The sequence below is a fragment of the Oryctolagus cuniculus genome, chromosome 9, assembly GCF_964237555.1.
Source record: "Oryctolagus cuniculus chromosome 9, mOryCun1.1, whole genome shotgun sequence".
NCBI lineage: Eukaryota > Metazoa > Chordata > Mammalia > Lagomorpha > Leporidae > Oryctolagus > Oryctolagus cuniculus.
Genome location: NC_091440.1, coordinates 86,465,034 through 86,478,444, shown reverse-complemented (window position 1 = coordinate 86,478,444; position 13,411 = coordinate 86,465,034). Strand labels below are relative to the sequence as shown.

Sequence of the window (13,411 nt, the reverse complement as noted above, 5' to 3'; positions counted from 1 at the left end):
GTGAAACATTATTTCTGGAGGACAGATTATGGGAAAGAATGAAGGGTGCTGACTGCCCGGTGTGACTCGGCAAGTAAATGAGCCTCGGCTTCCCTGGTTCATCAAGTGGGTTTGTGAGGAGTCCATGAGCTCATTCCCATAAAGGACTTTGCTTGTTGTCTGGCACATGTGGAAAGCTCAGAGAAGAATCCTTCTCTGGGAGTGGCTTCGGAGCACGTGCCTGACAACCCAGAAAAGGAGCCAGCACGGCTGCCTCAAATGGTAGAAAGAGAGGGGCTGTGACTTAGGTGGGGTGACACACGACTCACGCATGTCACCCCTCATCTTATACACACACCAGACCCATCTTCCTCAGAAAAAAAAAGAGGGAGAGAGAAATCATTCCTCCCCAGGCTTCCGGGATTACATAGCCTGCTTTATATTCGAGAACGTCTCAATTTGCCCATTCTTCTCCCGGGCTCAGCACCCAGGACCCATCACTGCCCTGCTCACCCAGCAAGTCTCGTCCGTGCTTGCGATGGGCATAGCTCGAAGTCCTGGCGCTGGAGAACTGAACATTTCAAGGAAAAGGACAAGAGGAGGGAAGGCTAATGAGGGTGTCTCAGAAGGGACTACTACATAATTGTGAAGGTCTACGAAGTGCCTTGCTTCTTCTCCTTCTTTTTTTTTTAACCACGGAACTTGGGAAAGCTAAGGCAGATCTGGTGTTTTTAGATTTAAGTCTACAGAGATAGGGCAGTAAGCAAACACGTGGGTCAAATATCCTGGATCCTTTTATCAAGAGCAGGATGCTGGGACAAGTGGAAAGTTATAATTTAATAAAATGCAAACACGTAAAAGCAAGCCCTACTCCACTCCGGCTGGACCATTTGAGGAAGTAAATTGGAGAAATGAGGCAGGGAAGGTGGGGAAGCAGACAGAGTCTGGCACACACGCCGTGACCACACCGGCCTCGCGCAGGAGTAGCGTTATTACCCAGAGCTTTCGGTTGCAGATTGAAAAACAAACCTCTCTTGCAACATGATGCAGACACGAGAGGCCTTCAAAAGTTCACAGCCAGGGGAATTAGAAGTGGGGTTTATTTTGTCACAAAACATTTTTGAAGCCTATGTGCACAAGAAATCCTCACCCAGTACATGAAAAATGTGTATTACAAAACACTAGGCGTATTTCAAACATTTTCATACCAAAGTAAACACCCCGTTTTACATTTTAAAACGTTTTATTTTATTTGTATTTGTTTGAATGGCAGAGAGACAGAAAGAGGGAAAGAGACAAAGATCTTCCACACATTGGTTTACTCCCGAAATGCCTACAACAGCCAAACCTGGGTTAAGCCAAAGCCAGGAGCCCACAGCTTAAATCAGGTCTCCAACACAGGAGCAGAGACTCAAGTACTTGAGACATCACCTGCTGCCTCCCAGGATACATTAACTGGGAGCTTGATCAGACAGGGAGCAGAGCGAACCCAGGCACGTCCATATGGGATTCAGGCATCCCGAGAGGCGTCTTAACCACCGCCCTCAACACCTGAGCATAAACTGGTCTTTTAATTCCATTTCCACAAATTTTGTGAAGGGCCCTTAGACTCGATTTCATAGGCTAAATTCGCCTTGCTTAAATCATTGAATCAAGGTGAGAGATAAAAGACACTCAGCACATTTACTGTATACCTTTAGTTAATTGTGAGCTCTAAAGTAAAATTTTAAAAGAACTCATGCAACATCCCCCACCCCATCTCAACACAGCCTAACGTGGAGAGCAAAAGACATTTAAAGTGTGCCCAATTTTTGTCGTTCATTTTGTTGTTGCTCAGTGTTTTGGGCATCTTGTCCAGGAAGACAGAGGCTCCGGCTCTTCTTTTCCTGATGCCTACGGTGGCCTAGAAAGTGAGCACTGAGCGCCAGGAGCTGTGGTGAGCGTGTGTGCACGCTGGCCGCTGGGGCGAAGACGATGCCCTTGCGCAGGCAGTCAGCTGGCGGCTGGGACACCCGCCCCCCACCCTGGATTGCCTGGGTCTGATACTCAGCTCTGGGTCCTGCCTCCAGTGTCCTGCTAATGCAGACCCCAAGGAGGCAGCAGGGATGGCTCAGGTAGGTGTCCCTGCCACCCATGTGGGAGACCCGAATTAAGTTCCCGGCTCCCAGTTTTGGCTCACCAGCCTAGCCTGGGGCTGTTGCAAGCATCTGGGAACTTTCTCTCTTGGGGGCTCTTTCCCTCTCCCTCTCTGTCTCTCTCTTGCTATCTCTGTCTCTCTCTACCTGTCAAATAAATAAATTACTGTAAAAAAAAAAAAAGGATCATTTTGACTCATCCTTCGCTCAGACTCAGAGCACTTTCAGCTGCTTGCCAGGAATGATGTTGAATTTGTTCCTTTATGAAACACGCATTTACTTAACAGGGCATTGTACAAAGGCGGAGAGATGACAAGGCATCTATTTTTATGAAGTTTATAAACTCACTAGTGACAACCAACATGCAAAGGTAATCATATTATCAGCTAATTACAAGTAAAAGGTACAAAACACTACAGAGGTCAAGATGTGCCCTAGTTCATTCACTTGGCTATATCTATAGGATAACTGCTGGGATCAGGGAAGCAGACTGTGGCCATGCAAGGAAGTAAACTAAGCCACTAATACACGAAGCCACTGCATTGCCCATATGTCAGAGCCCTGGTCCTCGAATCAGTGAGTTTATGGCTCTCAAAAGCCCTTGCCAACTGCCACCAGCTCAGTGGTGATCTGCGTGTTTTGTGGAACGAGAGGGAGGGGACATTCCCTCAGTCACTGTCGCAGCTCCTTGTAAGCACCAAACCCATCAAGAAGGTGTTCAAGAGACAGCTGCTGAACTAAACTGAGTGGCTCCTTTGTCCCTGTGACTCAGGGCAGAAGAGATTCCCCCAACGCTAAGAGCTTTTCTAGAAGTGTGAGCAACGCATGGACACACAACGTGGTGGAGAGAGGAGACGAGGACACACTGGCTCTTCTGAGTGATTCCAGGAGGCAGCAGAGGGGCCGACTCCTTGGCCTTCCACGCTGGAGAGTTCGATGGCTCTAAGGACGAGCTGGTGGCGGTGGGTGCTCCCTCTGAGGCAGTGGATCTCAGCCAGGGGCAGAATTGCCCACAAGGGGACATTTAACAAGGTCAAGAGATAGTTTTGTGGGCACAACAGAGAGAGGGGCTGCGCTACTGGCACCCAGTGGGTGGAGGCTGGGGACGCTCGTGAACATCCCGCCATGCTCAGGGCAGTCCCCCGCAGCAGAGACTGCTCCAGCCCAGGGGGCAGCAGTGCTGCTACTGAGCAGCCCAGAGCTGGGGGATGCTGGTCCACCAGCTCAGGGGCTGTGTCTGAATCACCTGGGAGATGAACGCTTTGGACAGAAGAGGGTTTGGGCAAGAGCCGGTGGATGGCCCCATGCAAACCCTGCATGGCAACTCTTTCAAAACCCATCAGGGACCAGTTACAAATCACTCTGGGGTATGAAGAACCACACAGTGGGCATGGAACCACAGCGGAACTGAGATGAAAAGAATCTGACTCTAACCCTTCATCTAGACCTGTGCTGTCCTATAAAATACATGAACCACAAACGCAAGCCACATGCATCATTCGAAAATTATCGGGCAAGGTGGTTAAATGCTGGTTGAGATACACACAGTCCTATGCCTGGGTTCTAGTTTCAGCTCGCCTCCCGATTTCAGCTTCCTGCTAATACAGACCCCAGGAGACAGCAGTTATGGCTCCAGAGGTTAGGTTCTTGCCATCCAAATGGAGAGACCTGGATTGGGTTCCTGGCTCCCAGCTCCCACCTGGCAAAACCCTGGCTGTTGTAGGCATTTGGGAGAGAGTGAGCCAGCAGGTGGGAGATATCTTCTCTGTGCATCTGTTTCTCTCTCTTAATCATTAATGAATCTTATTAATTAAAATAAAAATTCTCAGTTGGCTACATAATGAAAGCAAAAAGAAGCAGATGAAATGAAACATAACCAGAAATTTAAGTCAATATATCCAAACACTATGATTTTCCCACACAGCCAATAGAAAAACAATTGATGAGACAGTTACACCATCTCACTATGCTCTTGGTTTCTTTACGCAGTCTTCAAACCTAGCATGTACTGTGAAGTCCTGGCACTGCTCAGCATGGACTGTCTACCTTCAGTCCCCAACAGCAACATGTGGCTGGTGGTTACCATGTCACATAGCACAGGTGCAGACCTGTGACAGGAACCACCTCAAGTCCTCATTACAGACTCATTCTGCCCCAGTTTGGATTCAGCGTGTCTGGAGTAGGAGGCAGGAACCCACACTTGTTAACATTCACCCACATGGCTCTTGGACAGGCGGCTGATGAACCGCAGGCTCAGAAACGGTGATTTATCCCAACTCTGGACTTGCTCAAGAGCTGATGAGTGTCTCCCAGTCCCTCAGGTTCCAGCCTGAAACCATGTTACCTGGGATCAGTCTCCAGAGATAGGGGTGCCATAGCCAGAACAGATGGGGAAAGTGGTTTTTCATTTCCCAAACAGGGAATGGAGAATGCCTTTCATAAGAGAGTCTTGAATGGGGCCCATGTTGTGACGTAGCAGGTAAAGCTGCCACCAGTTATACCGGTATCTCATGTGGCCACCAGTTTGAGTCAGTCCCTGCTGCTCCACGTTCAATCCAGCTCCCTACTAATGACCTGGGAAAGCAGTAGAAGATGGCCCAAGTGCTTGGGCCCCTGCACCCACATGGGAGACCTGGAGGAAGCTCCTGGCTCCTGGCTTCAGTCTGGCCCAGCTCTGGCCAATGCAACCACCTGAAGAGTGAACCAGCAGATGGGAGATACCTCTGTGTGTGTGTCCCTCTCCCTCTCTGTAACTCTGACTTTCAAATTAATAATAAATTTTGAGAGAGAGAGAGAAATCCCCCCAAACCAAAACTCCCCTCACTCTTTACCAGGCTATTTCCGCTTTTAATTTTGAAAACACAAGTCAGCGCACCTCCACGTGGGTTTCTCTGTTTCTAAAGAGTTTTGCTTCCTCAGTCCCCTGCAGGTGCGTGCAGGGAGACTCCATGTGCAGAGACCCGGATGAAGCCCTGGCTCTGGCTGCAGATCAGCCCAGTTCCAGCTATTGTGGCCATTTGTGGAGTGAACTAGTGGATGGAAGACCGTTCTCTCTCCGCCTCTGTCTCTGCCTCTGCCTCTCTGTAATTCTGCCTTTCAAATAAATATATAAGTCTTTTTTAAGAAATTACCTTTTAGGAGTAATTATCCATTCTCTCTTTGGAACAATTTTTTCCTTATACCGTCAAGAGCTTTGACACATTCTAGCTCTTAAAATTGATGCTGTATGACAGGGTTTCAGGCCAGACACTGAAGGACAGAGGGACACACATCCTCTCAAGCCTATCAGGGCTCTGGGATTAATTATTCCCTCCAAGGATGCGCGCCACAAACCGCCTGTATGCAGATCATCTGGGCATACTGGAAATGTGAGTTCCAGGTCCCATCCCAGACATGCTGAAGTCGCGTCGGTGAGCAGAACGCAGTGTTTCTCAAAGGGAACGGGGAAGCAGCGCCCACCACCAGGGATGTCTTACACGCCTCGGCGGCCTCACCTGTATCCATCCTCAAGACCTCGTTGTTCACAAGGAAAAGATTTTTGAGAGAAGGTCCAGGTGCATCTGATTTGTGGGTATGCTTGAAACCTCACCGAAAAACAGAACTCTTCGTATTGGTCAATCTCATAATCTTCACTTGAATTGGTAGCGTTTATAAACCCCTTTTCTGTTAGAAAGGAAAAGAGTATTGTAAGTAGATAATGAGATTCCCATGGAGAGGTTATTGAGATGACATAAAGTAACATTTTATTCACCAGGTTCACACAAGAAAGCTCAAGTTGGCTACTCCAAGGAGAAATACAGGCGTCTCATCTGCAGTTCTAAGCCAGAGCTCGATATTTCTGGAGTCCAGACTACTTTAAGAATGTGATATAAATGATTGACTCTCTTCCCAGAGAAATGTACAAGGGCACTTTGAAAACTCACGGAAATGTGGACTTAAAAGAGAAGCTTATTTTCATGTAAGAATTTTTTGAAATCTGCACAAGGTTTTTTCATATTATGAACAATTTTTCTAGGAACCTTTCAATGATCCCTTGAATAAGTAAGTCTACAGATTTGCAGACGATTTCAAGAAGCTAAAGGAAGGCCCCACTCCCAGCCAATCACATACACACCAGTGAGAATCTGGAAGCTCCTGCTCTCTCTGTGACAGGTGTCACATGAAATAATGTCACAGCATGAATGGAAGAGCAAGGCTTCCTGCTGGAGCCCGTCATTATTAGTTGCTAAGAAACTCACTGCAGTTTGTAGCATTTGCAATATGGCTGAAGGCTACATCCTAATCTGAGACCACTTACCCGTGCTTACTTTCAAATCCTACATGGTCCCTCTCAGCACTTGTGCAGTTCTCTCAATCATGGCTCACGGCTCTGGCAGTTGGTTCTTTCAGCACTTACTTACTAGTGCCTGTTTTTCCCCACCCCCAAGGTTTATTTATTTATTTATTTGCAAGGCAGAGGTACAGAGAGGCAGAGGCAGAGAGAGAGAAAGAGAGGTCTTCTATCTGCTGGTTCACTCCTCAAGTGGCCGCAATAGCTGGAGCTGTGCCCATCTGAAACCAGGAGCTTCATCCGGGTCTCCCATGTGGGTGGCAGGGGTCCAAGAATTTGGGCCATGTCCACCTCTTTCCCCAGGCCATTAGCAGGGAGCTGGATTGGCAGTAGAGCAGCGGGGACTCGAACTGGCGCCTATATGGGATGCCAACACTGCAGACGGTGGTTTCACCTGCTATGCTACAGTGCCAGCCCCTGGGCAGCTTATTTTTACAAAGTATTCTAACTCAGTTTCTTTTTCAGCTTTTTGGTAGTAACATTATCCTGAGAGCAGAATTTGCATTGCATACCTCACATCAAACCCTAAAATGACTAAAAATATGAATAAAGATGATGAAGTGACAAGGATTATTAAGTTATGGTAATAATCATTAATGTAAATATTATTAAATAGTATATGATTACAGTTTGAATGATTAAAACTAAGTGGGTGGCCTGCATTACCTAGAATGGTAACCAGTGCTGACTGACTGGCGTGCTGGGATGAGGAGCAGGTGTAGTAGCCTGCATTGTCTCTTCCCACCGACGACACAAACGCCAGCAGAATCCGAATCATAGTTCTGTTTGTGGAATACGTGCTCATCTCGAAGTAGCTGCCCTACGGTAAAGAAACACAGTTGGAAGTCACGCCGTCAGGCTGTGCTGTAGCTCCCTCCTCCCTGCACTGTCAGCGCACACGCTTGTCCCACTACCTCCTCCAGGGCTCTGTGTTCCAGTTCCCACGTGAGCCCGAACCCGTGGTTCACGTGAACAGCTTTGCACCGTATCCACAGGGGCTCGCCTACTTTCAGGAACAGCTGAGGCAGCGTGGTCTGAGGAGTCTGATTCAGATCTAGAAGATGAAAACATCCCAAGTGAGGGGAAGGAAGGGGCCTTTGTCCTTATCACACACTATTTACAGAGCATTCTGCAGAACACACATGTCAGCATCAGTGCAAATGGTACCGACCACTGTCAAAAACGCATCTTTCAAAGACTGTGTGGGCTTTAAGGAAGGAATCAGCATTCACAGAATCTGTCATATTACATTTAAAACGGGAGGAAGGAACCGGAGCCTTTTGGAAGTTGAATGATTCCTACACAATTGCTGTTAGTTCTAGATGGTTTCTACGGAAGAGTAGCAAACAGTGAAAGCACGTGGTGTTGCGGGCTTTACCTATGGTGAACAGCTTGGTGCATTTCTTGCCCAGTTCGTTTCTCGCACAGCACTTTATATCAGTTCCAAACAATTCGTGCAGTACCTTTTCCTCCTTTTTAACAACGGCTGCACTTTCTTCTTTACAGCTGCAATCAGGAAACAGAGTCCATTTGACCAAACACATCAAATTTATTATTATTATTATTACTTTTATTATTGAATCTGGTTTTATAAATTGGAGCAGAAAATAGATACCCAGGTTTGCTAAGGAAAAATGGTGAAAAGTGAACATTACATATTGTGGGATGAGTACAACTTTATTCAGTAGCCAGTGGTTACTACAGCTAATTCTATAGAAATAAGAATTTTTTTTAGAAGATGTATTTATTTATTTGAAAGGCAGAGTTCAGAAAGAGAGAAGTAGAGACAGAGAAACAGAGAGAGAGAGATCTTCCATCCACCGCTTTACTGCCCAGATGGCTGCAACAGCCAGGTCTGGGCCAGGCTGAAGCCAAGAGGCAGGAACTCCATCTGGGTCTCTCATGTGAATGGCAGGGGCCCAAGCACATTAGCCATCATCCACTGCCTTCCCAGGTACATTAGCCAGGAGCTGGATCAGAAGTGGAGCAGCCAGGACTGGAAATGGCCCTCTTATAGGATGCTGACATTGCAGGCACAGCCACAATGCCAGCCCCCACGTAATGCATCTTTATGGCTTATCTGGAATTTAGCACTCTCAACCACCATACTGCCAGTGAATGGGCTTCTAACATACACAAGCCTATTTCATTCTTTTACAAATCCAAAACTCTCCTAAAACCTTGAGATTGACACAGAAGGACTTTGCACTTTAAAATCTCAAACATTGGAAAGTTTAGGTGTGACACATAGTAAGCAACCCCTTGTTAGCAGGACTGCCCCTATATTTTGGTCACCAAGACAACTTTGGAAGCCTCAAAACAATTCAAAACGATTCAATCCTGCAGATTTAGAGGGGGCACATTTACTATTTAGCTAAAGAAAATCCAAATGACTTTCCTGGAGCCAAATACATCCAAGACATATACAAAGAATGAGTACACCAGGTCAGCTAAAGAAATCTGCCACTGGGTAATAAATGCTATTATGCAATGGTGTTAGAGGGTTTAACAATACATTATGACTTGCTTGGTTCTCAACTGAATATGTTTTAAAATGATGATGAATGTTTAGGAGAACAACAAAGTTAAATTAAAGAGCCTGTTTTAAAGGGACAAAATCAAGAGGAAGCCAAAAGGCAAACAGACCGAATCCACAGTTTCTACCAAGAGTTCATAGGAAATTTAGTCAGTCATTGTCTCTACTATTTAGAATAGCACCACATAGAGACAGGATTAAGTGTCAAGGAGATCACATAAATAAGACCAAGTGCCTTATAATAATAATAATAGAATTATAAAAGAGAGAATGATCCAACATGGGAAGCAGGACACACAGCAGACTCATAGAATGACAAATGCCCTAAATAGCACTCTGACCTCAGAATCAGCCCTTAAGGCATTCAGATCTTGCTGAAAAGCCCAAGAGAGCATTTCAGGCAAGGAGAAAGCCAAGACACTATAGGCAAAAATAACCTACATGAAAGATCTCTATGAGTGAGATCCAAGTGGAAAGAATGGGTTGTCAAAGAAGGATGTACCTTTCTCTGAAGGGAAGAGAGAACTTCTACTTTGCATATGGCCCTGTCTAAATACTGACAGAGTTTGTGGACTCAAAAGGCTTCCAGGCCAGCGCCGCGGCTCAATAGGCTAATCCTCCACCTGTGACACCGGCATACCGGGTGCTAGTCCTGCTTGGGTGCCAGATTCTGTCCCAATTGCTCCTCTTCCAGTCCAGCTCTCTGCTGTGGCCCGGGAAGGCAGTGGAGGATGGCCCAAGTCCTTGGGCCCTGCACCCGCATGGGAGACCAGGAGGAAGCACCTGGCTCCTGGCTTCGGATTAGCATGGTGCACTGGCCGCAGCGCGACGACTGCAGCGGCCATTGTGGGGTGAACCAACGGAAAAGGAAGACCTTTCTCTCTGTGTCTCTCTCTCACTGTCCACTCTGCCTGTCAAAAAAAAAAAAAAAAATGGATGGGAGAGGGCATAGGAGGTAGGATTGGAGTAGGGGTGGGAGGGCAGGAATGGGGGAAAGAACCACTATATTCCTAAAAGCTGTACATGTGAAATTTGTACTCATTAAATAAAAACCTTAAAAAAAGAATAACACTAAAGAGAATTACAGAATAAAGCAATTCAAAATTTTTATGCTTGATGAACTCTTCTGTTGTTAAAAGACAGAGAAAGAAAGGAGGAATTGGGGTTGGAGACACTGGCATCCCCTGTGGGAGCACCGGTTTGAGTCCCGGCTGTTCTGTTTCCTATCCAGCTCCCTGCTAATGTGCAGGAGATGGCAAACAGAAGATGGCCCAAGTGCTTGGGTCCCTGCCTCCCATGCAGGAGACCTGGACAGAGTTCTGGGCTCATAGCCTGGATCAGCCTACCCCACTGCAGCCAGATGGAAGATCGCTCTCTCTTTCACTCTTCCTCTCTATCACTCTGTCTTTCAAATAAATAAATAAATCTTTAAAAAGGAGGAATTGAGAGGGGCCAGCACTGTGGTGCAGCAGGTTAACACCCTGGCCTGAAGCGCCAGCATCCCAGTTTGAGGTCCGGCTACTCCACTTCTGATCCAGCTCCCCGCTATGGACTGGGAAAGCAGTAGAAGATGGCCCAAGTCCTTGGGCCCCTGTGCCTGTGTGGGAGACTCAGAAGAAGCTCCTGACTCCTGGCTTTGGATTGGTGCAGCTCCAGCCATTGTGGCCAATTGGGGAGTGAACCAGCAGGTGGAAGACCTCTCTCTCTCTCTCTCTCTCTCTCTCTCTCTCTCTCTCTCTGCCTCTCCTCTCTCTGTATAACTCTGACTTTCAAATAAATAAATCTTTTTAAAAAAGGAGGAATTGAGAAAGATGACAGGAAAAGAAAGCAAAGAGAGAGAGAAGAAAGAGGGAAGAGAGAAAGCATGACAGGGCTTCAACATAGCCTAACAAGCGAGACACCTGCTTCCTCAAGCCCAGGAGAGGGCGAGCAGGCAGAGGCAGAGGGGCCGAGCTGCCACAGTTGACGGAGTCCCCACCACGAGCACAGCAGGGAACCCACATGTCACTCAGGAAGGCCGTGGGCCAGGACCACATGGTGTTCACCGCAGCAATGCTCTGTCTTCCCTTCTCAGATGAAAAAGAGCCTGGATTCCCTAGAGCATTTCCCTAGCCACTACCTTTCCCAAAACAGTTAATGGCTGTGGAGTCTGTGTAGACTCGCTGACTTGGTAATCTGATTTTTTTTTACTCTTTCCTTCTATTTAGTTACATTTTGCGATGCAAGCCCCTCAGTGAAGGTTAAGTTGTTTACACTGTGTGAATTCTTACTTTATGAGAACTCAGCTGTGGCCCACATGCAAACAAACATGACATTTATACCATCCCTACTGCCTGCCATGTGTTGCTTGTGTATTTATTTCATCATCGCTCAGCACCTGCTACCATCCCCATGCTTCTGATGAAGCACAGACATTGAGCAACTCATTCAAGACCACACAGCTGCTAGGCAGAGCAAGGATCAAACCCAGGCTCTGAGGCTCTGGACTCCATATCCTTAAACCACCATATCAAACTGCTTTTCCAAGATAAACAGGTTAAACATTTCATCTCAGGGAATTTCTTTCTTGTAAGGCAATTCTACTGTAAAGTCAGTATTTGGCTCTTTCCCCAACCAGATACTCAGGGAGCCAGGGGTGCGGTCAGGAGCTTCCGGGTGTGTGGTGCAATGCCACGAAGAACCTGCAGGTTGTCTGCGCAGCTCCCCCAAGCCCCTTTACTCAGAATACCCACCACCATCCTCCCCATGGAAGCCCCTGCTAGTCATTATTTACATTGGAGGAGCCAAAGTTTCCCGCTTGGTGGGGCCAGCCCTGTGGCACAGTGGGTTAAGCTCCTGCTTATCACATGGGCATCCCGTATAGGAGCAGTGGTTCAATTCCTGGCCGCTCCGCTTCCCACCCAGCTGCCTGCTAATGGTCTGAGAAGAAAGCAGAAGATGACCTGAGTGCTCGGGGCCCTGCCATGCACATGGAGGATGTGGATGGAGTTTTTAGCCACCTGACTCTGGCATGAGACCAGCCCTGGGGGCCACTGCAGCCATTTTGGGAGTGAACCAACACATGGAAGATTTCTCTCCTACCCACCTAAATTTCTCTGTCACTCTGCCTTTCAAATAAGTAAGCAAATAAAGAAAGAAATACATCTTCAAAGTTCACTGCTTGAATGGGGTTAAATTGAATTTTACACGCGCTAGGCTATCAATGGCATCAGGAAAAGACCAACACAAACAGAGCAGTAAGAGCAGTTACCTGTACACTTGCCATACCTTTCACCTTGCGAATCACAAAGCACCCACTCCACAATTGGCTCGGGAATGCTCTCAGAGATGCACACCAGGGCGTCCTGATTTTCCATCTTTCTGAAGTAAGGTCTTCTTAATGTGTAAAACAATGTATCTAAAGCACCATAAATGATTATAATTTAGTGTTGTAAACATGACCATCTTAGCAGCCCTCTCAACAAAGAAGTCTACACCCTTAAAGAAAAGTTCAGGGGGCTAATGCTGTGGCATAGCGGGTAAAGCCGCCACCTGCAGTGCTGGCATCTCATATGGGTGCCAGTTCGAGTCCCGGCTGCTCCACTTCCGATCCAGCCCTCTGCTATGGCCTGGGAAAGCAGTAGAAGATGGCCCAAGTCCTTGGACCCCTGCATCCACATGGGAGACCCAGAAGAAGCTCCTGGCTCCTGGCTTCGGATCGGCACAGCTCCGGCTGTTGTAGCCAATTGGGGAGTGAACCAGTGGATGGAAGACCTCTCTCTCTCTCCCTCTCCCTCTCCCTCTGCCTCTTCCTCTGCCTCTCCCTCTTCTTCTTCCTCTCCCTCTCTATCCCCCTCCTTCTCTCTCTGTGTAACTCTCACTTTCAAATAAATAAATAAATCTAAAAAGAGAAGTTCATATTTTATACCACACCCATGGCTTCTGCCTCCTCACTCAGCCACAATCAATTCAACCCTAGTAGCAGGGGCAGCTCCATCTTCCCAGCCACTCCTGTAGTTATTTCAGACACCCATAGATCATCGAGGTGGGGTGAAGCCATGTGGATGTAGAAATATTGCTACACATCAGAAAGAAAAACCCGCCAATCACATAGAGTTTAAAACCTGTGATTAGCATATAGTTCAAAACTCAACTTTCTCCCCAAAATGTTTTCTAGACCTAGCAGAAATATAAGGATGCACAAAGAATTGGAGTAGAATTTAGAGGTTTACTCAAGCTCCCACATTCACACACACACACCACAACACAACACAGAGAAAAAGGCTGTGGCAGAGAGAGAGAGAGAGTGAGAGAGAGAGAGAGAGAGAGCTGGTTCACTTCTCAGATGCCTGCAATGGCCAGAGCAGGGATGTGCTGAAGTTCAGAGAATTCAATCCAGATCCCCTAAGTGTGTGATAAGGACCCAATTACATGAGCCACTACCTGCTGCCT

At 47.2% G+C, this 13,411-nt stretch overlaps 1 protein-coding gene across 2 annotated transcripts in view; it reads right to left on the bottom strand.

Moving 5' to 3' along the window:
* The window catches only part of FLT3 (fms related receptor tyrosine kinase 3), an 84,272-nt gene that overhangs the window by 35,881 nt on the left and 34,980 nt on the right, over positions 1-13,411 (bottom strand). For both annotated transcript variants that reach the window (XM_051834117.2, XM_017337503.3), the window contains exons 5-9: positions 12,248-12,377; positions 7,823-7,950; positions 7,359-7,498; positions 7,111-7,264; positions 5,609-5,777 (exon numbers count right to left, since the gene is read on the bottom strand). In XM_051834117.2, coding sequence (XP_051690077.1) covers positions 5,609-5,777; positions 7,111-7,264; positions 7,359-7,498; positions 7,823-7,950; positions 12,248-12,377 — 721 coding nt within the window. The remainder of the gene's footprint in view (positions 1-5,608; positions 5,778-7,110; positions 7,265-7,358; positions 7,499-7,822; positions 7,951-12,247; positions 12,378-13,411) is intronic.